Genomic DNA, 27494 nt, shown 5'->3' on the forward strand with positions numbered 1-27494 from the left:
ATGGCTGTTTCGGTGCGGAGCTGGATCGCCAACGAGGGAGCGAAACACTTGGTCCTGGTGGGGGAAACTTTTAGTCAGAAACTTTTGAAACGACTCCTCTCATGTAGTCAGCTGCTAAAGAATTTATTTAAGTTGTTAAAAGTTGTTTTCGACATAATTTGTAAATAATGTTCATTAGGTTTTGTTCCAGCTTCTAATTCGAGGAAAAAAGGACTTGATTTTTATTGCTTACAGTGAGTTAGATATGTTTGCATCCTCGAAAGCTGTTAAAATCGCCTCAAGTCACATCTAATACGTCCAGGAACAGGAAATATTTACAAGGCTATTGGTGACATTTAACATTATTTTGCACAAGAACATTAAGATGCAGTTTATTTATTTATTTTTTGTTTAATTTCCTGCCTGTTATAGAACACGTTTGTAGTTTTGACAGCGGTGGACATCCTGTGCTGTTTAAACATGGTGACTTTGTGTCTGTGTGTGTAGATGCTGTGGCTTGGAGCCAACACCTGGTTGTTCCTCAGTACCTTCCTCTTATACTCCACCGGGCAGCAATACCACTACCTCTACAAGATGCTCGGGGTGAGGAACACTTATGATTTTCCAGTTAAGATGAAATATCCTGAATGGGTGCTGGCTTCACACCAGTTAGTTGTCAGTGTCCATGCAAGCCATGATAATGAGCTGCAATACAGTAATAGCCTTCTTGAAGCCAGTTTACCTAAAGAGTGTATGTTGCAGATGAATCAAATTACAGTTGTCATGCGTAACTAGAAATAATTTTGTTACTGAGATTTACTCATAAGAAAGCAACATTTTCATTTTTTTTTCATTTTTTTTTATTTATAATGTTGCATGGCCTCAAAATCTATTTATATTCACTTTTTATTGTCGTTTAGAGTTCATATCCATGCAGGGACTGTGGTGCTAAATATGCTGCTCCAAGCTTGTATGAGCAGGTTTTTGGTAGATGTTTGAACTTCAGATGCATATTTTATGAATTTGCTAACTTTTAACTTTGTGATAGTTAGCTTTGTGCATGGGTGTCGAGAGCATGCATACTGTAGAGTCAGCCATCTCTACCATGATTACAATTACTAACACACAGCATGGAGATTACATTGTTATGCTCACTGACTCGGGTGGCATAATTTTTGTCACAAGTTATTAATGGTGTAGCTGTATATGTGCTTCTTGATGCTTGTGTGAGTGAAAGCTTTCCTTGTTTTGGGAAAATCACTCAAATACCATTAAGATTATGGTTCAGATTTTTTTGGGCAGACCCTCCCTGTTCTCATATTTTAGTCCTGCACTAAAAGTCATTCAATAGAGGAAGTGAGGAAAAGATTCAAGGAGAGAGGAGAGATTACAACATGTTGCCTCAGCAGCATGAAAAAAGACCTCTGTAATGAATACACCCATGCATCCGCTCCTTCTTTGTTTCTGCTCTGCATGTTTTTAGAGAACTTGAGATATTGTTTAAAAATCTTAACTGAGATTTAAACACAACCTGAGCAGAGATCACTGGAACGAGAAACAAAGGGCTCAAAGCAAATCGATACTTGCCAGGATAACAAGTTCACATCTGATTTCCAGTTATCCTACATGAACTGCACAAACCAGGAGTAGCACAGTGAGTGAAAAGTGGAGACGGTGATGTTGGGGAGATTAAACTTTGGGGGATATATACATAAAATAGTCTGGTGACTAGATGATCAGTCTCCAGAATCCATGTTTCCTGTTGGGAGTCTAATAAGTGCAACTTTGTTGTATTTAAAGTAGAGCAGCACAAAGTGCTGATCAAATTAAAGATTTATATCCTTGTAATAAACAGTTCCTCATAACAGGCTTGTATGTGTTTCAACTTTAAATTTTACACAAGACAAAAGTTCAGCATAAGTAAATAGCAAAAATGGACTCTTTAAATGGCACAGTTCTAGTCTTATTGATCACTCAGAGCACTTTTTACACAGGACATCACCCATTCTATGTAGTGTTTTACACTGTTGCACAGATTCACGCAGCAATCAGCACAATGGAGGCAGTGTCAAGTTTTTTCCTGTAGGACAATATAGCGTGTTGTATCATTTCGTGTTGTATTTAGGACCTTGCCCAAGGACACCTCGACAGGTAGCCTGGGAAAGATGGGGTCAGACCATCAACTTTTCCACAACAAACATGATTTAGTTGATATTGATGTGACATTACAAAGGGATGTCCTCATTTTCACTCTCAGTAGGATATTAAATACTGGTAAATGGTAAAGGGACTTGTATTTATCATGTACTTTTCCAATCACATCAGCCACACAAAGCACTTTACACTGCATGTCACAGTCACACATTCACATACACACACTTGGGGGATATGCAGGATTCCTTTCCGAAGGGGCACTTTGGCATGTCGTTCTGTGAAGCCGGAGATCAATCCACCGGCCTTCTGGTTGGAAGACGACTGCTCTTCCCCCTGAGTTACAGCTGCTTTTGATTAATTTTTTAAGGAAATCCCTGAAATGGAATAAGGAACAAATTTTCAGATTTTGGAGTGATGCAGATCACCACATGCATCCGGGGGAAGATGGCTCCAATGTTGCCATCAGAGCTTCTTATTAAAAAATTATGCTCACAATCATTAGCTAAAGAAATGACAGTGTTTTGGCAGATGTTTGGGCTCCCTGGGTGCTTTTAGTTTAAAGTGAGAACAGAACTGATCACATTTATAGTTAGAAGTACTTCTGAATGACAACTTTGAGGTAATGCTACAATAAAGCGGCAAAATCAAACAAAAGAAAAAAATGTGTGCAGTCAGAGTAACATGGAAAAATAAGCAGTGACAGCAAGCAGCATGTGTGAACCGCTGCTGTGGGATGTAAAAGGGGTAGAGGGGCAAGTGTGGGCATGCTGGCTTGACTGAATACCTTGCTACAGGGCTTAAGCTTATGTATGGGTAATGGTGCGTCTACATGTGGACATGTATTTCAAAGCGATCATACTTCAAAATAACTTCAAATAGCACCTTGTCTTATTCATCCGTGTAGCTCGCTGTGTGGGAGCTTGTGTGGCTTTGGATTGTTTGGGGATGTACAGAAAGCATGATATCTGATCTCCTATTTGTGGTTTTGCTGTCAGCTGCTTTTCGTTGGATGCTGTGTTAAATGTGTTATCAGTAGGGAAGTTTTTAAATGGTAAAGGCCTCCAACTGTTTAATCGTGTTGGTGTTAAACTTCACTTGTTATATTTAGACTGTTCATATTTGGCCTGCTCTCTGATGCATTCTTATATTTCAACGCTGAAGTCAGTTGCAGAGCAAACTGTGATCCTTCAGGTCTTTATGGCCTAAGTTTTTCTTTTTTAAACTTTACCAGCAGTTTCGAAACCTGCAATAAAAAATGTTGTATCAGTATCAAACCTTCATTTTTCTCATACACATCTATCTTTAATACATCGGGAGTCAATAGAAGTGATGGCACTTGCAGTACTTTGACAAAGCGCATTCAGAGTTTAAGCATGGACACAGATTTAATCATTGGGATTTTATAAAGTGAGATTACACAGATGATATCATTTCCATGACTTCACGTAAAATATTCCCTGTTTTCATCCGGGTATCATGAGCTGTCTGAGCATGTTTTTCCGAGATGCAGTGGCTGACTCAAGTTTGGTTCTTTTAGAGGTTTTCAGCCTGTTTACTTTTAGTTTCTAACGATACAACACACTCAAAATAGAGGTACCAGCTTGTACCTAAAAAGGTACAAATGCTTGTCGCTGGGGGTGTACTCTTTTGAGAGACATTTCTGTACCCTTCAGTTCTGGTCTATTTTTGTACCTTATCAAGTTCAACCTCACTTTATCAAGTTATGTTCTTTTATGTTTTCCACAGCATCAGGCCTGGTCCATGCCACTTAGCAATATTATCTTATCTTTAATCTAGAAATAATCTTCAATAACTCAAAATATTGACCAGCCATACACTATGTTTGCAGCATCTGACCTTCATTGTCTGGTGTAATAAATGAGTGTTAAGTAGAACTACTGTAGTAAATGAGTGTTAAGTAGTACTACTGTCATCACTCAATTCTGCTCCAGTTTGTAACATTACAGCCGTGATAGTTTTTTTTCTCCATCTTTGCTCTCATCCGAAGCAAGTCCACTTCAATGTAAACACAGAAGCAAGTGAACAACGTGACGTGCGGCATGACGTTGTGGGCTACAGCAAGCGTTGTGCGTCTAAACCGGTCTTAACAATGCATTTCTTTTGAGGCGACTTTTTAAAAAAAAAATTATATTAAAATAATAGCACTGCTGCTAACAATAGTTTTTGTCACGACAAACATTTTTCAATGCTTCAGGTACCCTTATGGTTAAAATGGTACAAATTTGTACTTTATGTCACTTTGAACCCTTTTTCATACTCTGAAGGTGTGCTTCTGGTCTCTTAAAGACCAGTATTGTACTTTTGATGGAACATTTCTTTAAAATGTACCTATAGGTACAGAAATGTCCTTATCTTGTACCTCTATTTTTGAGAGTGAAGAGTTACTTAAGCAAAATACTCTATTTAATGGGATCACATACAGAGAGTTTCACAGCAATGATAAATGATACTCAGCCCACCACACTGGAAAACAACGTTTTGTGATGAAGTTGTCCCCAAAGTGCTCAGTGGGCCATGACTTAATCATTTCAATCTGAAGAGGCTAAACCATAAAGCGTGTGTCTTAATCACTTTACTGCTGAATCAGGCCTCATTTTGGCACCGTGCCTAACAATGTGTATGTGTCTGTTTGTGTGTGTGTGTTTTCCCAGCTTGGACTGTGCATCAGCAGGGCGTCTGCATCAGTACTGAACCTGAACTGCAGCTTGGTACTGTTGCCCATGTGCCGGTCCCTGCTCACCTTTGTACGAGGAGCGCACACGGTAGGTCAGATACAGAGGAGTGAACGTACAACATGGTGGTGTGTGGGAGGGGTGTTACGACAGTCTCTGAGCAATGTAACAAGCCTGAACTGGACAGACTGGAACTTAATGAGCTTTAAAATAAATTAACTCTCATTATAAAGTTGCCATGGATGAAAAAAAAAAAGTTTTTTTAAGCTGATATTTCTTTCTGTGTGTAATATGTGAAGTTGTAGGTTACATGAGAAGAGACAAACATGTGTGCAGGTTGTTCAAAAATATTTAAAATCTGCCTTCATATTAAAAAAGAACTGTTTAAACATGGAGAAAATCTGTGGCGTTTTGGGTGAGATGTTGAAAAGTTATGTGAGTCCCTTGATAGACAGTCACAAGGTCCTTTTTCCTTTTCTGTGGTGCACACAGGTATCAACCAGAAAGACCCGCAGGCTGCTGGACAAGAGCAAGACCTTCCACGTTGCATGTGGTGTCGCAATCTGCATCTTCTCTGGTAAACAAACAAAAACAAAAAAACAAAAAAAAACTGCCTCTAACTATCCTAGCATGTATGTATGCAATCATATATCACTAATCACTGTGTTAAGTTTAGTTTTGAGTTGGCTCTCCTTTAGTTGCAGTTATTCTGTGATTCTTCTTCCTCCTGCCGTCCTCATGGCACATTGGCAAACATGAAGAAAAGAGCAAAACTGCAATTTCACCAAGGCAGAAGTTGATGTGTTGGTGATGGAGGTGGAAAGTTGGAAAAACATTTTGTTCGATAACCACAGTGTTGGCGTGACAAATAAAAAGTATTGTTGAGACTAGGGATACACCGTACTTGTACTTGGTATTAATAAAAGTGATCCGATAAAACATCAGATACCCAATACCACACTAGCACTGATGTGTTTGATGACATGCTTTAGACATGTTTTAAAAGAAATAAATGCCTTGCATGTTAAAATCTGACATTTTTTTGTTACACTAAAAGCGGGATCTTTGTTTCAAATTTGCACATGCGTAGTTGTATTTGAGTAAAATGTGCCAAATCAAAATAAAACTTGTTGAAATTGTTAGATCTGTAATGTTATTATATTTGTATTGGTGAGGTAACTTAAGAAAGGATGGGTAATTTATTACAACCTAATGAAATCTTACACAGTTGTAACAGCAATAATAACCATTGTCACAATAATGCTCACATAACCAGATTTGGTATTGGCAAATATGGGTATCTGCAGAAATTCAAATTTCAGATATTGGTATCGGATCGGAACTCCCAAAAAGTGGATTGGTGCATCCCTAGTTGAGACTGGCTGGTCTGTGGAAGGAGGAAGAGGATGTTGACAAATGCTGTTCTGCTAAATCAGATAAACAATTAGTGTATTGAAAGAAATTAGATCTTCATTGGGTGATTTGTTATGCCTGACATCTCAAACACATTAAAATAACTTGTTAAAAAGTGAACCTTATTGCTGTATTAACTCTGCATGACATCCTTAATGAAGCTGTGCTCCGTGTTGAGATTCCTTCTGTCATGGATGTGGGCTGCAGGTCAGGGTTGCAACTCTCAGAAGGAGGGAGGCCAGGAGGGAGATGAATGGCATGCCTGGGTAACGCGTTCATTGGTCTGTTAAATGATTGTGCACTGTGATTGTGATTTGTTCTGTAATTCCATTTAATTATTACGTGTGCTTCTCGGGTTAGTAGCATGTGAAGTTTCTCGAGTATTTTCATTTGATGCACTCGACCAGAAAAGATTAGAGATTGGATTATTTCCTTCATTGCATTTATTGGTAGAAAATTGGCTTTTTCTTGTAATTGTGATCACTCCTCCCATTTTTACTGTAACTTTAATAATGTCTTCGTTCCAAGTTTATATATTATCTATAATAATAGCAAGGAGTTTTAAACCATAATGCTAATAGTTCTCTTCCACACCATTAAAGTTTTAATGGTTAATGATATCAAAATGAAATCAATTACTATCGTTCCTAATATCTTTTTACAATCAACATCTGTTAATCAATTATCCACAATCAATGATAGAGCTGTGTCTGTGGAGTGCTTTTTATAGGCATGTTGGAACTGAGTCATTAAATTATTGATAAATGGGTCATGCTCCAGTTGTCCATAGATAATGCTTTAGTCTTACCTAAAATAGCTAAGAAGCTATTTGTAAAGTGTAGATAAATGGATCCAAACTGGAACTGTGTTCTTGTGCAGCAAATATTTTTTGTTGGTTTTGCATGTTTTCTTTGTCCAGATTTGTGAGTGTGCGTTGTTATTTTTGCAAGTCTCCTCCCATGACATCATGGGAGCCTCATGCCGTTGCTGGTCTGCAGGGTCTCTGGTTAACTGACCTCTCACGCTGTGAGTTGATTTCTGAGGAGCTTGACTCATGTTGGTGCATCTACAGTACCATGCTGATATATAAAAATGGAGGAACTGCAAGTAAGCCACTTAAACCGCACTCTTTGATTTTTGCCAGCAGTCCTGCATTTGTCTAATAATATTAACAATAATAATGGATTTGATTTATATAGTGGCTTTCAAAGTACCCATAGCACTTTACACTGAATCCATTCTTCATTCACAACAGTTGTCTAAATATATGTTGACAAGTATGATTTCAATGGTGCCAGATTATTGAAGCACATTTTGAAGATGAGAGATTTTTAAATAATTACTGCATTTCATTATTTGCATTATAATAAATATTAAAATAAACACGAATCTGTAAGGAATAATGTAACATTAAAACTAATTATTTAGATTCACAAGACTGAATATAAAATAATATAAACCAGACAGAATCACAAGTCAGCATCACCTTTCATTGTTTCATTTTATTTTAATTTATTTTATTTTATAGTGCCTAATATGGACATGATCTTCTCATCTTGTATTTTGTTATATTCAAAGATAGTTGTGTTTTCTGAAAATAACACATCAACATATTCTGCATTATTTCAGCTTATATCATTACACTTTCACCGCTGCGCTTCACTATTTGGACTCTGCATCGACTGGTAGTCTTGGGTAATTTAGGTTCATCCCAAGCATGTAGGATACAATGGAAGCAAACAACGTGTGTCAACTACTTATTAGGCTTCTATTCATGCTCTAGTTCAGTCTTGCCAACCTTATGCCAAATTGGTAGCAGGACCTCTTCTGTTGTTACTGTCCATAGACATGGCATTATGCAATTGTCTTTACACCACCTCAGATGTTGAAAAAAAAAATCAGATTTAGTTAATTGCTTAGAAATAATCTTTGGAAATAGTGCATTAAATTTGGTTACATATTAAGGCTCATTTATGACCAATGCAGAGGACAGATGGACAGTTTTGCCCATCTCTTGTGTTGTATGCACATGCAATTAGGTCTGTTTTCAATGGGCTTCGCTATCTATCATGACCCAAAATGGAGCAATACCACCAGAAATCACAGAGGCAATGTTGAGGTCTATTGCTGACATGCAGCTTGTGAAAGGACAGAGATGAAGAAGAGGAACAGGAAGAAGATGATGCAGAAACTACCAAATAAAAATTTTCTTAAGAAAATGCAGAAGAATAAGTTGAGAACAACAACAAATGAAGACCTGGCAGAAGCACTTAAAGAGAGGCTGTGTGAATGTGTCCGTAACTACAGCTACCAGCTAGTGTTATTGTTAGTGTTAGCATGTGGAAGTGATCTCTGAACTCTCCACTAGTATATGCACTGACTTAACAAACATGGCAACATAAAAGAAACATGAAGTATGAGGGCGGTAATGTATAAAAATGTTTGAAACAAACGTCATCTTTACATATGTAATGGAGCAGAGATGAGCCTTTAGAACGCCAGAGTTTTTTCTTTTGATTAATGGTAATTACTCTGTCAAATGTTCTTCTGGGAACTGTTCTCAACGTTGCCATTGTGTAGACATGTATATAGACAAAGATCTGTTTCTCGCTAGTTATTTTATATATGGTTAATTCAGAGATTCTCATTTCCAGTCTTCAGGCCCCCCTGTCCTGCATGTTTTATGGCCAACCCTACTTGAACACACCTGAGTGAAATAAAGGGCTCGTTAACAGGCTGCAAAGAACTTGATGAGGAAGTTCAATAATCTGACTCAGGTGCTTTGGAGGAGGATCATGTCTAAAACAAGCAGGGCATGGGGTCTGAGGACCGGATTTGAGAAACACTTGGTTAATTGAATATAATGTTGTTTCACTTATTACTTTTTATGTGGTTGTAGTTAGAAAAATGAGCCAAAAGAAGACAGTGGGCTGGAGGCATGCAGGTTTAGAACAAAGGATACTTCAATGCAACAGAACAGGATATCCAAAACCATCTGAACAAACATTCAACATTAATCCAGCCAAACAGCCGACAGAACATAAAACTGAACTGAAATCAAGGAAATAAACAAACTGGTAGGGGTGACAAATATATTACAACAAACAAAGAAAACCTGGCAGTTATGATGGTACCACCTAACTACCCAAAATTGTAGATAGCTGGAATCAGTTATATGAAACCAGGTGTGAAACAAGGGCAGGAAGCAGCGATCACTGCAGTGTACGAAGTAAAAGCTGTTATAAAAACATACTGGACATGATGTAAACCAAAACACAGAATAAGAAAACCTAAAACTGAAAAGACAGAACAAAGCACAAAGAAATCAACCAAACATCACAGATCCTGGTGCACAGGTTTCGTTATCTGTGTGCATACCTGGCAAGTATCTCGTTTTGGCTGGGATGCTCCTGTTTTTTTCTACCCGTCTTTCCTGCATTGTTATTTTCTTGAAAATATACCAGATTATGATACGGGGAGAAAATAAACCGACATGTCGTAGCATTTAGCTAGTGAATCTTGCAGTTGGATTCTCCTTTCTTTTAGCTGGTGTTAAAGCTGGGGTAGGTTATCTTGCTCAGAGACATTTTTTTACTCTGGTTGAAGTGGTTCCTCGTCCTGATAGTAGTCTGTACATTTTGTAATCATGAACAATAAAAAATATAGTTAGACCCCTCAGTTTACTGTAAATCTGTTAAAACTCTGACCAATCAAAATGTTCGGGCCAAATTGAAGTAGTTCATTTCTTATATTTTTTAAGCTTCTTCTCCCAGCTCTCCTTCTCCCGCAGCGCATACCTGATAGCCACACCCTGCATATAAATAGCGTGTTAGGAGGAAAATACAAAGTACTGAAGAAGAAACTCGGAAGGCAAACTTGGCTTAGAAAATGCAGGAAGGATTTCCCCGACCCCGGCTCGGTTTATTTGCCTCTTCCCGCTAAACAGCCAAGAAAGAGAAAATCGTTGGTGGAAAAAGCTGCAGACTAGAAAAGCACTCGGAGAGCGCAAACCTCCACCAAGGCCTTTAAAAAAATTCCTGGATCCAAACGGTGATCTGGGTCACCACCAAAACTAAATCAGTTTTTCCTTTTCACATTTCAAACAAATTCTGAAAATTTAATTTAAATCCATCCATAACTTTTTGAGTTATCTTGAACACAAACAGATAAATGCTGATAAAAACATAACCTCCTTGGCGGGGAAGAGCCAAGATAGGGTGCTACCTTCAAATCTACTAGCTCCCTAACATTACCAACTCCAGCTTTAAGTTAAATACCCAGGTCTTTTTAAATCAGTATACATAATTTAAAAGATCTAATGCTAATAATGTAGAATCAAAATTGTATTTTTGTCAGGCTGAAACCTGCTCTGCAAAGAATACGTTTATTTTTATTTGAACCTCCTTGGTGCAGCCCTTACTCAAACAAGAAATAAACATAATGAGCGGATTTTTTTTTTTCTTTATTCAGGCAAGTGGAAAAAAAAACCATACAGCCCACAATGCCAGTTGCTCTTACTTCTAGCATTTGATTCCTTAAAGACTTTCATGTGTTGTTTTACCATGCTGTGATGTACTGGTGACCTCTCAAGGGTGTACCCTGCCTCTCACCCAAAGACTGCTAGGATAGGCTCCAGCTTCCCCGAGACCCTTAATCGGACTAAGCAGTTCAGATAATGAATGACAGAATGAATGAATGAATGAATGGTTTACCACAACCATCTTGATTTGAAAGTAAGCATCCTATCGATTATGACTTTGGCTAATTAGAAGCAAATATGTAGTTCAACCATGGCTCATGGCATTGGGAGGAACTTTTCAGATGCACGTGTCAATGCAACATTTCTTACGGTTACAAAGACTTTTTACCTGAGACTAAAAAGGCTGTTATCCAAAATACAAATGAGCCTCTATGAGCAGACAGTATAGTACTGTGTAAATGGTATTTTACAGAAATTCAGTCTGGACAAACTGGCTCATACTGAGATTCGTAAAGCTAATAAAATAACAGATGCTGCATCTGGTCTTCACTATTGCATCATCTGTAAACTTGGCCTTATGTTATTTTTACCATATACTCCTACACTTTACTCATGCACACATACAAGCACACACATCTTCTCCCTTGGGCAAAGTTCTCACGTTCTGAGAAAGTTCTGAGACAACAGATGAGGGCAGGCAGGCTAAAGAGAGAAGAGAGACTAAGAGAAGAGGGGGTGGGAAGTGGTTGTGGGAAAAGATATGGGGGAGAAAAAAGGGCCCTTATGTCTCATGATTACACCCTCTAATTCCATCAGCTGTTGAACGGCTGCATGTTTAGCCTGTGATTTTAGGGAGAAGTGTTTGAGTGTGTGTCTGTGTGTGTGTATGAGGCAGTGAGTCTTGCTGACTTTTTGCTGAATGGACAAAGAAATGTTTCTATGAGTGTCCACTGGTAGCTCATTATCTGTCTGACGCATAGGAAGAGCGGGATATGTTGTGCTGTGTTAGCACAAAAAAAGTGAGTTTTAAATCAGTCTGGTGTAATGCTTTCTCTTCTCCTGCAGTTGTGCATGTTTCAGCCCACCTGGCGAATGTTGTCAACTTTAGCACGAGCTACTCGGACGACTTTCCAGCACTCAATTTGGCTCGCTACAGAGGAGAGGTGAGACTCAAATATGTGCATATTAGTGCATGTGTGACTCAATGCATTCTTTGGCATGTAATCTCAACCATCACAATATCACAATGAAGCTTAAGTTTAATGATTCAGTGTTCCATGTTTCACACAAACACATTGTCTGACCCCATTCTGAAAGCAGTGTTGTTCCAATATGACAACATCTGCGATCTGGGTGCTGTTAGAACTGGGTAAACAGACCCATAAATCTTGTACCTTGCCACTGCATATTTGGCCAGTTGGTGCACAGAGATGCACAAACTTTCCCCTTGTTTTGAAGCTGTAAAGACTCATGAAAGTTGGTATAGCTGCTTTTAAATAATATGAAGCACATTTAGGATAAAACATACAGTAAACCCTTTAAATATAAAACTTATTCATTTGTTTCAGAAAACCAAAAAGAAAGCAGGTTTTTCTTTCACTTGAAGCACTTAATTTATATGTTCACAAGTTGTTTCTTACCCAATAAAGAGACATATTTGGTTTGCTTAAGTTGATCCTCACAAGAATTGATGTTGATGTTGTTTTCTTTCTCCCCAGGACCCCAAAGTCATTATTCTGACCACAAGTAAGAAGGATTAGTTTCTCACCAACTGTAGAGCATAAAGTAGATCAAAGATGTCCTTATGTTCATCAGTCTTATTATTTTCCCTTAATTTTTTTTTTTTTTTTAAATTGTTTTGCTGATTTTAGATCTTTAAGAAAAACATCTTGCTTGCTAATTGCATGGTTGTTGAATTAAACAGGAATATCATCGCAAGGTCCCAGCTCATAGTTTCAAAGATTGGTATATTATGTGGCCTTGACTGTAAACTTACTTTTTTGCTTTGTCTCCACTCTGTTATTGAATTGTTTTCTTTAGTCCCAGGAGTTACTGGTGTGCTGTTGGTTCTCATCCTCCTCTTGATGTTCATGTCCTCCTCTTACTGCGTACGGTAGGTTAAACTAAAACCACTCCAGTCACTGAGATGATCAGAGTTAGTGTGAGTCAAGAAAACATTATTCAGCGCAATTTTTTTGCAAAGGGTGACTAGCATCTTTCCTCTTTCTGGCCTTCTCTTTCTGGCATCCTCACACCATTTTCACCTTCTTACTTCATTTGGCAATGACAAACTTTCATTCGAAGAGGAAGAAAAAGTAGCTCAAAGCAGAGTATTTAAAGAGGGGAACGATAAAGCAAAGCACTCCAGGTCAAATGGTCCCATGAGAGACTGAGCTGTTCCTGCAACACGCAATGTCTGGTTTCTGAGCAGGGCAGCCACCTTGGACCACCAGCATGCGTCAAGCACTGTATATTGACCCCATAAATCATCCATTATTCTTCACATCAGGCGAATGTTTGGGTCAAAAGTTACATGGTATTCATTTGAAGCTGGCTAAATATTCCATGAAAAGCGAGAATTTTTTTCATGTTCTTGAGGCCTCAACAAAATAATTTATGTCATTTTTTTCAGCGGATAAAGTTGAAGACAGTTCTTGATAGTTCACCATATTTTTCAGAGAAATATTGTGTAATTATGAAGACATTTCATGTAGACGTGATTAACATGGGTAAACATGAAGCGGAAAGTTGCTGCTTATGCAGTATTGCTGATGCAGTCGAAAGGGATTGTTTTAATAAAACAGCTGATCAAGGTGGTGAGAAAGTCGAAAAATTTGTGGCCTTTAAACAAACAGACCCAGCGGCTTGTACAATCCACTCTGGAAAACTTTTTTTTGTTAAATATTAAAATCTGGGTATATTGCACATAAATGCACAGACCCCTGCAGGGATCTCTGCCTCATTCCAGACACAACTTCTTATGGAGTATGAAATGACCCGAAGAAAAAAATTTTTTCTTGTTGTTAGTCAGTTGTCAGTTCTTGAGTATGTAGCAGGCTTGATTTAACTAGTCTCGTCCTTTTCCTCTGACTCTGCTTGCTGTTGTCTTTCTGCCTGGTTTGATGACTCATGTAGTGGATGATGGAGACGATAAGCAGACATGCTAACAGACGCAGCTTTGTCAGTACTCAGATTATAGTGAGTGACCCACAGTGTGTGTGAGACCTGAACATATACGTGTGTATGTGAATTCTTTCCTTGCTTTCTTCAGTAGCTGAATAGAGAATAGGAGGCTTTTCCAGACCATTTAAGGCTTTAGATAATTGTTTAGCTAAGTGGTTGGAGTTGTGGGATGAAGACTACTGCACACCAGAAGAACACGATGCCACAGTGATCCATTCATACTAGCACTTCTCAGGTCCGTAATATTCACTGAGCTACATGACGACTAACTTTAAACTCTCAATGAAAAAGCAATTGTAAATCTTAAATTCATTTTATAAACTAGACTTTATATGTTTTTTTAAATGATCTCACAACCATCATGGTGGTCCTGCTCCCTGGTCGGAGAGCCACTGTGAGAGCCAACGGTATCATAATGGCCATTAAGTATTGGAATGAGATCCTTTGAGCCTAACCCTAACCCGAATGCTCTGTCTCAAGTGGCTGCAGTGTGTCAGAAGTTCCTTCATGACAAAAGCTTTGATGGTAAGGACTGGCCTGCCCATTCACCAGGAGCATCCCTGGAACATCATGTCCTGTTTCATTCATGTTGCACCACAGACTGTAAGGCAAGGCTTTTCAACCTGGTCCAATGGGGGCCGCAGTCCTGCAAGGCTTCAGTGGATCCCATCTTCAACACACCTGACTAAATTAAATGGATCCAACAACCTATGAAGACCTGCATAATGACTTATTGAATGGAATCAGAAGCTATTTTCCCTAAAAACAATAACAAAAAAAACAAAAAAAAACAAAAAAAAAAAGGTTTTTATAGGCTTGTATAATGTTAATTGTTTGTCTGGTTTATGGTGGGTTGTTATGTGTAATTAGTCCTTAGTTACTGACCTCTGACTTCCTGGTTACTCAAGCTTTGAACTGAGAGTCTGCTTAATTCTCAACAAACTACAAGCTTTCCTACCTCTCTTTCTCTGTCTGCTCATTTTGTTTTCCTTGCCCCCTCTTTCTTTGCATCATAATACAAGGACTTTTTTTTTTTTGTACATTTTTGTCATATGCTTTTATATTTACTGTTATTGATGTATATATGTATATATATATATATATATATATATATATATATATATATATATATATATATATATATATATAATAAGCATGTATGTGTGTGTGTGTATAATAAAAGATCTTTTTTTTTTTTCAGGATGTCCAACTATGAGATCTTTTGGTACACACACAACCTCTTTATTGTCTTCTACATCATCCTGATGGTGCACATGATCGGGTAGGCATCTCTTAAAGTCCAACTGCCTTTCTTTTCCTCCTTCTCCAAAAGACAGGAAACTAGTTTAGCTCATGTACAATATTAGCAAATGTTATCACCAGTTTTTAGAGTCTGCTATAGTCAGCTTGAACTTACTAAACCCACCATTTCTCTTTGTCATATTTCTGTGAGTGTAATACACACGTTACTGTCAGTGTTATCATCCTAACATATTCTGTCTGTCTGAAATATCAAGACCCTAAGTTTTTTAGATATATCACTTCAGGTTTTTACTTTTTTTCATTAGTGGGGCTCTGAAGTATCAGATTAACATAGAGGCCCACCCCCCCGGCTGCCTAAGAACCAATCAGAATAGCACCGAGCAGCAGGGTGAGGATCTGGACTATGCTGAAGATGAAGAGAGCAGATGCAGAGAAGAGGCTCAGTTCCAACCACACAACCCTCAGGTCCGTCTCTCTCAATGTTTGTGTGCCTTTTGAGTGAGTGCTCGACACGTGAGTTGAGTATTGGGAAGTTGTGGAGGGAGGTTGTCCTGTTTATTAGAGGTGTGAAGCTTTTAGGGAGGGGCTCACTACATCAAGGCCTGCAGTTGTGTGTTTCTTCCTGTGTGTGTGATTACGTGTTTGCACATGGTTGTTAAGCAACGTGCTGGCTCACTAAAATCCCCCTGACACCTTAATGTGTTTCCCAAACTTTACTGAAGCTGTTAGCAATTATTCCTGACAGGTAACCAACAGAAAACATAAAAAAAACAAAAAACAGATTTATATAGTTTACAATATTTTGAAATAAATACAGTCAAAGTCTTTCCTATCAGGATTTCTCAGACCAATTATTGATTACTGGATGCAAGATTAGATTAATCCAGATTATTGATAACATAATGTGTTTAAAGCCTTTGATTTATAATTTAAAATTATTTACTAATGCTCTATTGCTAATAACATTCTGGGATAAATAAATATATTGTGGGAATATGTTTAGAGTCCTTTGGGCTTATATGTGTTTTAAAGGTATTCCTTTTATTTTATTGTCATGGAACCACCAAGTCATAAATAATTAAATATTAAGTGTCATTTTTTTTTTCATAATGACATTGGTGTATTAACTTTTAATAGACAGAATAAGCTGCTGTGTCACTTTATACCCTGTTTAGATGTGTGTGTGTTTTTAATAAGAGGAGAAAAATGTGAGCTGTGTGTATTATGACTTATCACTGTTGAGAAATTAGTCTTTATAGTTTATGCAGAAACTTGAATGCACAGGTTTTTTATTTGCCAGTCAATGATTTAAGATGGATAACACTTGTTTAGTGAACAAACGGTAACACAAATCCTTGTAGTCAACTCATCATTTTACTTTGCTGTTAACTTTTGCCTGCCGCTTGAGATGGTGCAGCTTTCCTCTGCATTTGAAAATAAAACTAAGCCTGATTGATTGGGGCCTTAAATATGGCCCAAATGATAAACTCCCACTGTAGTTTGATGGTTATTGGCTCAAAATAGACATTATTGGAGCCCATGCAGCTTAATGTTAAAGGGATAAGCCGATTGAATCTGTAGCATAGCATCAGCTTTAGTTATAAGTACTTATCCTGTAACAAAAAACAGCAATTTCCTGGGTTTTATCTATTTATTACAAAGGTGCTGAACCTGTGGGCCGCAAACTTTTAACCTTTTTTCCACCCCACAGGGTCTTTAGAAAGTTGACACACACAAATAGAATAGCATATTTCTCTGTGATTTTACATTCTACAAAACCATCTTGATATTAAATTAAAGCCCAAAATTATGGGATTTTATATATATCTAGTGAAATTGTCACCACAGATGTTACCGTTTTAAAGTAATTGAAGATGTAATGAGAAAGTTTTCATATATTTTTTCTCGTCTAAATATTTTTCGCATTTCATAATATATAAAAGCTTTAAGAATTGCTTCTGAAGACAAAAATACCCAGAAAACCATGCCTCAACATGTGGACAGTACCTGTGCAAAGTTTTGTGAAGCTGAAGCAAAGCACAACAAAGTTACAGGGATTTTAATAAAGAGGTGGCCAGGCGTTTTTCAGTTTTTCAGCACAGTTTGGCACAATTTGTCACAGTTTGGCAACTTGTGTGAAAATGGAGATTTTTTTAGGTATTGAAAGGCAGAAGTGATCCAACTTCATTTGCAGGTCTAAAAAAGTTGGTTACTTAATATTTTTAAGGAATAACTCAATTATTTATCACCCTGTTTATATAAAACTACAGGAAATTATGTTTGATTCATGATGAAAAACATGTTTACTCAAAAACACTATTTACATAAAAGCAAAATAATAAAAAAAAGAGAACATATTCATTTAGTCATTTTCTGTTCATATTCAGTATCCCTGTTTCCCCAGTTGGAATAGACGAGGCCTCAGCGTCACATGTGGAATTTTGTATGCATAACTCGATCCCACTGACTTTTAAATCATTTCTAGGAATGTTTTTATAGTGCAGCATTTCTTCTGGAGTTCCGTTGTTTCATTTTATTTATTTTTTATTGCATTTATTTTATTTTATTATTTAAGATAAAGTGTAAAGAGCAGATGCTGTGACACTGACCACCTCAAGAGGTATGTGGGTGTGTGTGTGTGTGTGCATAATACGCTCTGCAGATGCTAGCACAAGTTGTATGGTGAGCTTTATGCCAGGCTGCCACTTTGGCTATGTTTGGCTGATCGGTATGACCGACCCCTCATTTTAATTGTGTGATAGTCTGTTGTCCATGTTTACTTCAAAATTACCTTCAGATGTTATAAATGGTGTCTGTCTTAAAATGAAAAAATGTAGCAACAGATTTATAAGAGACACTTTTACAGCCGAACTCTTTTCTTTCCCTTTAAAAAGGAGTAAAAGAAACTCATTTTAAATGTGTGAACGATATCTATCCTTATAATGAGTTTTTAAGACAACGATTCAATATAAACAATTGTTCCTTCAGTGAAACTGAGATGGAAACTCTGATGCATCAGTTTTTTTTAATGTGTTTTTGTAAAAGAATTTTGGAGTTCATTTCAGAATTTTATTCTAAAAAATTAGTTATTTTCTGAATTTAAATTTTACATTGATTAATTTTGAACTTGTATTAGAAGACAAAAAGACTGAACTCTTGTATAATTCTTTATCTAAACATTTTATACACAAATGCCACTTTTTAAATATGAAACCACTGTTTGTTACATTTAGGAATGAGTTATATTTTTTTTAAAAAAGCTATGAAATTCATTGACACAATACAAGCTTTGGACACTTATAATCGCTTATGCACTAGGACTTTTTAGTAGACCTAGTTGTTCCTTGTTCATTTTATTTTATTTTATTTATCCTTTGTCTCCACAGGTTTTTGTCTTTATATTGTTTTTTGGTTCTGTTTATGTGTTATTTTCAAATGGCCTATTAAGCTCAGTTTTGTTATATCATAATGTCTTTGATTTAGTTATATATTAAGCCAGTCTTTTTATCTTGTTTAAAATAATAATAATTTAAAAAAAAAAAGGTTGTGACCATACAGTCTATGGCTGTGACACAGAATGACTGACGTCTGTCGTCGTCCAATGAAACGGATGTAACCAGGCAGAATACGTTGATTTTGTCCGGCTAACCCGGGCTAACTACTCCCAAACACACTAGGAACGTAGTTGTACTAAACACAGCTTCATACTGGTGGAAAAAAGTTTTGGAGGTAAAGAAATAAAAGAGCAAAGGTAAAACAGAATGTGCAACGATGTTTGTTTGTTTTTTTTTCCCAAACGCGAAGCACAAATTTATCTTTAGCTTTTATTCTTTTGAGTCTGGTTGAGTGTATCTTGGTCCTAGCGACATTAAACTGGTATGGTTGGAAACTGTGGGATGTGTGCTTTCAGTAGAGGTGCTTGTTTTTGTTTACGTGTTTCTGTGGATTTTTTTTAACTTGGTGTTTTAATTGTTTTTTGTCTTTGGTGGGTATGGTAATGAGCATGATCAGCTTTCAGCTATGAGTCTGGATTTATTTTTAAAGGATTACATAAAAAGTACACAGTAAAACACTTAATAGTTTTTGTGCAAGTAGCATACGAAGTATTGAGTCCAACTTTGCTGGTTTTGCGGACTACGTATCGATGATATTAATTTTACTCCAGTTAAAAGTAACCCAAAAAGGTATTTCATTAATCACGTGTAAGGCACTTTAACGATAAATTACAGGAAAAGTACACGATAAAAGTACTCCATAGTGTTTGTGCAAGTGGTATATGAGGTGCTGAGTCCAACTGTACAGGTTTTGTAGACTGAAGTTTCCACACTTTCAAGTTAGCTGAACAGGTTGTTGCCAACAAAAATACTGGAAAACTACAGTAAAAAAAAGTGCATATTATTTATCCAGTAGTACGTTTTGAGCCCAAAAAAAATGTTTTAAGTCCCACTCATTGCAAAGAGCCAGAAATATGAACTGCCAGCAGAATAATAAAGAAACAGAACAGATAATATATTTTCTCAAATATTGCTTTTAAAATTTGGATTTTACTATAATTTTTGTTTTGCTTTTTTATTGTGAACTAAATCAGAAGGATTTTTCTAGATGATCAGCAGATGCTGTCACAGTTACAAACTTTCTCAAATTAAAAGTGGCCCTCGAAAGCTGATGATTTTGCATGAATGTATTCCAGATAAGTCGTGATGTAATTGTATGTCACAGTCTTTCATTTGATCACAAAAAGGCTACAGTGTTGTCGTTGTTTTTTCCTTTGTTGCTGCGGCCATAAACTCTGTTGTAAAACTGTAATAATACTACCTCTGCTGTAGTTGTGCTGTTTTGTCTTGTGTCTGTGTGTACATTTACAGACTTGGCTTTGGGTATCTGGTCCTCTCTGTTTCTACTGTGTGGAGCGTGTGTACCGCTACATCCGGAGCAGTAACCCTGTTACCATAGTAACAGTAATCAGGCATCCTTGTAACGTCATTGAGTTGCGAATGCTGAAGAAGAACTTCAAAGCTCGCCCTGGACAGGTAAGAAAGCATGTCATTGGTGCTTTTGCTGTTATTGATCGTTTTACTTTATTTGTTTCATATTTAAAATATTATTTAACTATAAAGTGTTGAAGGAAAACTCCACTCTAGCTTACTGCTGCTTTAACTCTTTTATTTTCTTTTCCTTCTCTGTATCTGCCTCCTCTTTCATCTTAAATTTCTTCCCCGTCTTGTTCATCCTGCCTCTTTTTCATTTCCTTCCCTTCTCTTTGTTCCCAGTACATTGTTCTTAACTGTCCAGGTGTGTCGTCATTTGAGAACCATCCCTTCACGCTGACAACAGTAAGTATAACTCCCTCTAAAACATTCCTCAATCATGACACAATGTGAACACACTGACATGTCTGTATAGATACTCAAAACCACTTGTTTTTACTTGTACTTAATCTTACTTTTTCCTTGCAAAGAATATGCACTCAGTGGTCCCGCCTCAATGAGTGCTTGATTGACAGTTGTGCAGTGATATTTTGTTTCCCGTTGTTTATTGATACTTTAGATTTAGTTCATATTACTTTAGAGAAAAGCAAAGGACATAGGAATAACTTTCCACTTACCAAGCACACACAGATGGACTTGCACACACAGTCTCTCTGAGTGACTCACATTAACTGCGTGCATGCCTATGCCTGATGTGCTGTGGAGCTTTGAGCAGGAGGGCAGAGAATCACACTGACAGAGAGCAGACAGACCCCTGAGGCTAGTAATGCTCTCTGCCAACAGGAACGCTGTGAGTTTGTGTGTGTGTGTGTGTGTGTGTGTGTGTTTGCATGTGCATTGTTAAATTTAATGAAAAGTGCAAAAGATGTGGATTGTATATGTGCTCTGGATTGGATTTTGTGCACAGATTTTTCTCTATATTTAAGTGCGTGTATGCTCTTGTACCTTCTAACAACAGACTGTGTTAAACTAACTCTGTTACTCTTTACAGTGTCCCACAGTGAACAGGGAGACTTTTGGCGTTCATTTGCGAGTTGTGGGAGACTGGACTGGTGGGTTCCCATACACAAGCACATGCACAAACTCACAGATAAAAAGATGCACACTATCAGTCGACAGGATGGAGCTTCTCTTTTCTCTCTGGGGAGGATGCTTTTCTGAAATGCTGCTTTTTCTATGTGTTAATCTTTGTCTGTGTATTCTTCCTTCTTTATGTATGTGTACGTGTGTGTATACAAGACTCTTCTGCTCCTTTAGGCCATCTTTGTTCCTAGAGTTTAGTGTCCTGTTGGAAAATGTGATTAGCCACACTCACACTCACTTGTAAGCACATGACTTGTTGATTAACATTACAGTACATCAAGACTTTCTTTTAGCTTAAAAACTGTAACCTGAACCCTGTTTTTCACATTTAAAACATGATTTTTAAAGACAACGCACAAATACATAACACTCAGCACTGACGTGTGTCAGAGAAAAAGATTGTGGGACTCGCATTTAGCAGAAGCTGTTGCCTTTGTGCATTCATCTGCACTTGCTACTGTGTATATCCATGCTCACATCCTTTCTGAACTCAAGAAGGGAAGTTGGTTTATTTGGTTTGGCCCCTTTAATCCGTCATGACGGCATGCTGTAAGGAAACAGAGTGGATTGAATTGGGATACAGAAAAAAAGTGTAATTACAGAGCTTTTTTCTCTCTTCTCAGAGCGCTTCACACAGCTGTTACTTCCTCTGCCAAGATTAGCTGTGGAGATCCTCCCCATGGTCCAACAGAGGAGATACCCCAAGTAGGTTTATGTGTGTTTTGCAGCTGTGTGACTGATGTGTCTGATGTGATTTCTCTTGAGGGCTCAGGATCACAGAGAAGTCATAGCTTTTATGACCTGCTGACCTCTAACTCTGGGCTGTGACCGGCAGACATTGGGAGTTAGATGTGGGCTCTGAGGGAGAAAGAAATGTATATTGTGGCAGTAGACCAGAGCTAAATAAACCAACCAAACCGTGAAAAGCCTGCGCCATTCTTTCCCTAGGTGCACCGCAGTGCCCACCTATGATCAGAAAGTGAACCCTGAGGTGGCAACCTAACACAGCAATTGGTTTTCACATGAAGTGCTTGGTTTAGATTTCTGTGTCTTTAGTTTTATTAGTCTGTTTCTTTTCATGTTTGTGAGAAAAGTGCATTTCTTTGTGTTTTTGTTTTTATTTTCAATGACACAGTTGTTTGTTCAGCTGTTGTGAGGTTGACATGTGTGCTTAGGGAATTGCTGTCTGTCTGACTATTGACACACACACGCACATACAAACCTTTGAGATTTCATCAGTTCACTGTGACTTCTTTTTGTTTCTGAAACTGTCTTTTGTGTTTGCATCCATAATTTATGATCAGGCTTTATGTTGATGGTCCATTTGGAAGTCCATCAGAGGAGGTCTTCAACTATGACGTCAGTCTTTGTGTGGCCGGTGGAATCGGAGTCACGCCATTTGCCTGTGTGCTAAATGCGCTGCTGTGAGTTGTGTAAAAATGATCATTTACTGACAGTTGATGAACAAAGTAACAAACTATTCTGTTCCTCTTCTTCTTGTTTTATACTCAGTGATGGCTGGAAGGGTTTCAGGTTGCAGAGGTTGTACTTTGTGTGGGTCTGCAGGGAACTCCAGTCTTTCTACTGGTTTGCAGAGTTGCTATGTGCTCTGCATCAAAAGGTCAGGTTTTTCCATGTCACTTAGTTTTTTGAATGTTTCATTTTGTGTGTTTACATGGGAGTTTTAATTCCTGTTTAATTCCATATAAAAGTTAATTCCGCTTTAAACTGACAAAAAACGACCATGGAAACACTTAACTCCTAATGTTAATTTCAACTCGGAATTAAACTTAATTTTGATTAAGTGGCGGTTTATTTGCATTTTAATTCCGATCTATTTAATTTCTCTGTCATTCATTCATTCATTCATTCATTTTCTGAACCGCTTATTCCAATTCAGGGTCGCGGGGAAGCTGGAGCCTATCCCAGCTGGCTTTGGGCGACAGGCAGGGTACACCCTGGACAGCTCGCCAGTCCATCGCAGGGCCATTTCTCTGTCATGTAAACCTTAATTCCGGTCGTTTTGCACATGCTAGTTACCTTGTCCTGTCCTGATGACGCACGTTGTTTTGCCTCCCGTGTTTGGTGGTCTATCTTTCTTCTTCTTCTCAGTTGGTGCAAAAAGTGAAGTAGTATGTTCGTGTTGAGCTGGTACTTCAAAATTATAATAAAAAAAGCGATGAAACTGGTACTTATGTAGTTTTTACAAGTTATGACTGAAAAGACGAGAAGCAGGGAGCGAACTTTGTTTATTTCCGCTAAACATCATACATCACGCCACGTCCAATCAGAACCCTTCCCAACCCGCCGCTCTAAAGAGGAATTAAGTGAGGACATGGTTCATGTAAAATTTTGGAATTCTTATCTTCATGTAAACTCGTTGAAGAATACATTAATTCTGAATTATTTAATTCCGAATTAAAAAACACCATTTAACCGTACCCAAAGTCAACATTAGGCTATAGGTTAACATATGACTTGCATAAACATAAAAAAAAAAAAACAAACAACCCAAAAACATATGACTTGCATGATGCAAACACCATTTAGTATGAAAGGATATCAAGTGCAGAAAATCTTGATTGCCAAAGCCTTCTGGGTCGACCTTCAAACATGGAGGACAAATCTCAGTGGCAATTAAACAGTCAGTCTTTGTGTGGCCGGTGGAATCGGAGTCATGCCATATGCAAGAAACTGTCATAACAGATAGCATGCCACTTTAGATCTTTCAATAAGGTTTTGTAAGGTTTTGGTGTATCATTTTGCACTTTTAAAATTAAAAGATGAGTAGATTACAATAATAATGCAGGGCAGGATCCTCATGAAATGGCACAAAAACAGTATAATGAGTCCTAATATAATGTGACAATTGATACGTTTTATCAAACCATGGTTGTACAAAACATTAATAACATTTATGGATAAATTTAACTAAACACTGAACTCTACATGTTTATGTTTCTGCTTAAGCTTTGGCAGGAAAACAGACCCGACTACTTTAATCTGAGACTGTATGTCAGTCAAACAGACAACCAGCAGGTAAGTGTGGCACACAGACACACACATATACACAGTTTCTTTTTCCAGTTTCATTTCATTCGCAGCATTGAATTTCATTAAGCGGATATTGAAAATACAATGTATAAAATTGATTTTAAATCAGTAGGGTGAATTGTAGATGTGTCCCACTAGAGGGCAGTACTTTACAGAGAAACAGGACAAAGGCTGTACTTTTCCACCGATGACTGTTTCTAGAACTGTTGTCTCGTCCTGAAATATAAAGAACTTATTTTATCAACTTGTTTTCATCAGTGCATCTCACTTATAAGCACTCTAACCATCATCATGTAGTGTTATAAGCACTCTAACCATCATCATGTAGTGTTTGTTTACATGGGACAAATCTGTAGTACAGACACAGTGGTGCACATTCATTCTCTGTCCTGTGTGTATTTATTTATGACTCCTCGTTAGTATAGTGGTAAGTATCTCCGCCTGTCACGCGGGAGACCGGGGTTCGATTCCCCGACGGGGAGAGTTCTCTTTTTTTCTTTACAGCTTGATTGCTTAGTTTGGTTGGCAGGATCTTAAACCACATTGGTAGACTGCTGTTTGCTGCTTGTAGCACTTTCTTTTTGTGATTTTAGGAAGTGAAAGCTTTTAAACTGAGCAGATAACTAAGTTTCTTCATTTTTTTCTTTCTGAGACATGCAAAGGCAGGAAGTCAGACGACACTATTGTGAGTAACCTTACACCGTGTTGTCAGAAAGCTTTGACCCGCAAGAGGCGGTGTGCGTGACCTCCTTTGAGGTCAGGTTTGCTCAGGGAAAAGAGGCACTGAACGGGTGAGCACTGAAAGCCGAGGCATTCAGTTTTTTCCTGCGTAAGTGGTTCTCATAGAGCCACGCAGCAGTAGCTTTTAGGTCTGAATGTAAGACAGGCAAAAGTGTTTCTGTCGACATTTTTATCCATTGTGATTATTTTGATTTTATTTCTTTAAATCTTTTGAATTTTTTTTTTTATGTAACTCTTGAAGTAATCAGAGATTTTAGAGGCAGAATATTCTTGTATACATTGCTGTTGTTTTATATACAATGTTTCCTAGAAATAATAAATACATACAATTATACTGAGTAACAGAAAAAAAAAATAAAGAAGCTTTGTTTTTTGGCGGACAACAAATTATGGGGGGGAGATGAGCTGTTGGGTATACTATATATATATAGTTTTTCGTAATATATATATTAAATTCTGAATAGAGTTGGTTGATGATGAAGATAAAAACAATCATTTACTAAAGAAACCTTTTCTTACTTTGCACATGTTTATTTATATGTATTTCTAGACTGCATACAAAATGCTAGTTTGCAAAAATACTAGTTTAAATGTTGAAATTAAAAAGAAAAAAAAATCACAAAATTGCTGTTTTTAATAAACATTTGATTAATAATAATGTAATTGTTATTTCAAGTGCTAAGCTATGTTTTGATCATCAATGAATCAAATAGCAGGGCTGTCCAAGTTTGGTCCTCAAGATTGGCTATCCAACAGCTTTTAGATGCATCCCATCTCCAACACACCTGAATGAAATGAATGCCTGGTTAGCAGACTGCAGAGCTGAATAACACACCGATGAGGGAATTCAGCCATTTGATTCAGGTGTGTTGAAGAAGGGATGCATTTAAAAGTTAAAGGATAGCAGATTTGGAGGACTGGACTTTGGCATCCCTATAATAGTTTATATAAATAGAGTGTAGGGCCGTAACACAGGGTGAAAATCATAATATGGTTGGAAATGAGCAGCTTGGTTGAGATCTGTGCGCTCTCAGGTTTTCCTAATGGAAATGTTGCCAATCTAATGACAATATGACTTCATGTCTGCTTTTGTTTTTTTGTGTTTTTGTTTTAGGGTATGTTTGAGGAGCAGTATCGTCCACTCACATCAAGGCTGCAAGTTGGTCGACCCAGGTGGAAGTTGCTTCTTGATGAGATCGGAAAAAGTAATAAACGGTAAGTAAAGAAGGAATATACTAGGAATTGTACATGTATTGTTGGAAAACTATCATACAAGAATGTTAATGTTTCTTCTTCTTTTTTGTGATTCAGGAAGCGAGTTGGGGTTTTCTGTTGTGGACCAAAGGGCATCTCCAGGACTCTGCACAGACTGTGTAACTCAGCTCGATCCTGTGGAACAGCCTTTGAATTTAACAAGGAATCATTCAGCTGATTAAACATCAGGATTGGATGGATTATTTTTCATCATTCATTTTTGAGCAATCGTTCTTTAGCCGAAGTACCTTTTTGAATATCTGTTGCTAGCCTTGGATATTTGAACTTGTGTGCACACCCATGAATCTGTAAACCGTTAAGTCACATTTGACTTTTATGAAAATGCCCCAAAACCGCTCAAAACAAAGACAAAGGTTAGCTCACTGCATGAAGCCTGTTCCTCTCTACAGATCAGCCTGACTTCCTACTGAGAGCTTTAGCAAAATCAACTTCAGCATGTGATCTACTCAACATGTGGGAAAAACTGAAGAAGCCAGCTCCCTGTTCGAACTCTTCATTCATAATTTTTTGTTTTTCCTCAAGCTGCTGCTTTTCCTCAATGTACTCCTCCATGAAGGCCACTTGTCTTCATGCAAGAGTTAATTGTGATGAATGCATTGCAACTAAACCTGCAGTTCTGCAACCACTAACAAGATATACCAGAGGGAATCTATTTTTCCAGGGATGAAACATCACTCAGGGATGAGAGACAAACTGGTTTAATACAAAGTGGAGCCACATGAGTCCTTGGTAGTGGCAAAATTCTAGATTAAAATCTGCCAGACTTCTTTATCCTTTACTTGACTGCTGACTTGCACCAAAAAGACTCTAGTCTTGATGTAATATTTACTTATGGACTCAAGGCCTTATTTAGTACCACTTAAGGTTTCATATGTTACTGATATCCTAAACAAATGTGTGTCTTTACATTCAAGAAGCATTAAAATCTAATTTTATTGGATATATACTGTGATGAAACACTAGTTTTATAGCATTTATCCCTTATATGCTTAAGTCTTAGCCCTAGTCTCAAAATGTCAACCCCAACAACACAGCTGTTAAAATCACAAATAATTCATTCCACCTAGTTTGGTATTGATTTTCATTAATTGATAAAAAAAAACTTGTGTTTTCGTGTTGGAAAACTGACTAAAAATATAGTTGAATGTTGGGAACAGAACTTCACCTGTCTAGCTTCAAAGTAGTCAG

At 37.5% G+C, this 27494-nt stretch overlaps 1 protein-coding gene across 1 annotated transcript; it reads left to right on the forward strand.

Moving 5' to 3' along the window:
* Positions 1–26463, forward strand: nox4 (NADPH oxidase 4; the record flags this gene model as incomplete). Its single annotated transcript, XM_079246207.1, has 18 exons — positions 1–57; positions 487–582; positions 4806–4916; positions 5319–5403; positions 11785–11882; positions 12438–12465; positions 12760–12832; positions 15104–15184; positions 15471–15630; positions 20031–20195; positions 20436–20498; positions 21145–21205; positions 21860–21941; positions 22541–22660; positions 22749–22857; positions 24207–24275; positions 26146–26246; positions 26343–26463. The coding sequence occupies 18 exons, from the start codon at positions 1–3 to the stop codon at positions 26461–26463; spliced, it is 1680 nt and encodes a 559-aa protein (XP_079102333.1).
* Between the last annotated feature and the right edge of the window lie 1031 nt (positions 26464–27494).

This window comes from Telmatherina bonti (genome assembly GCF_933228915.1).
Source record: "Telmatherina bonti genome assembly, chromosome: 9".
In the NCBI taxonomy this organism is placed as follows: domain Eukaryota; kingdom Metazoa; phylum Chordata; class Actinopteri; order Atheriniformes; family Telmatherinidae; genus Telmatherina; species Telmatherina bonti.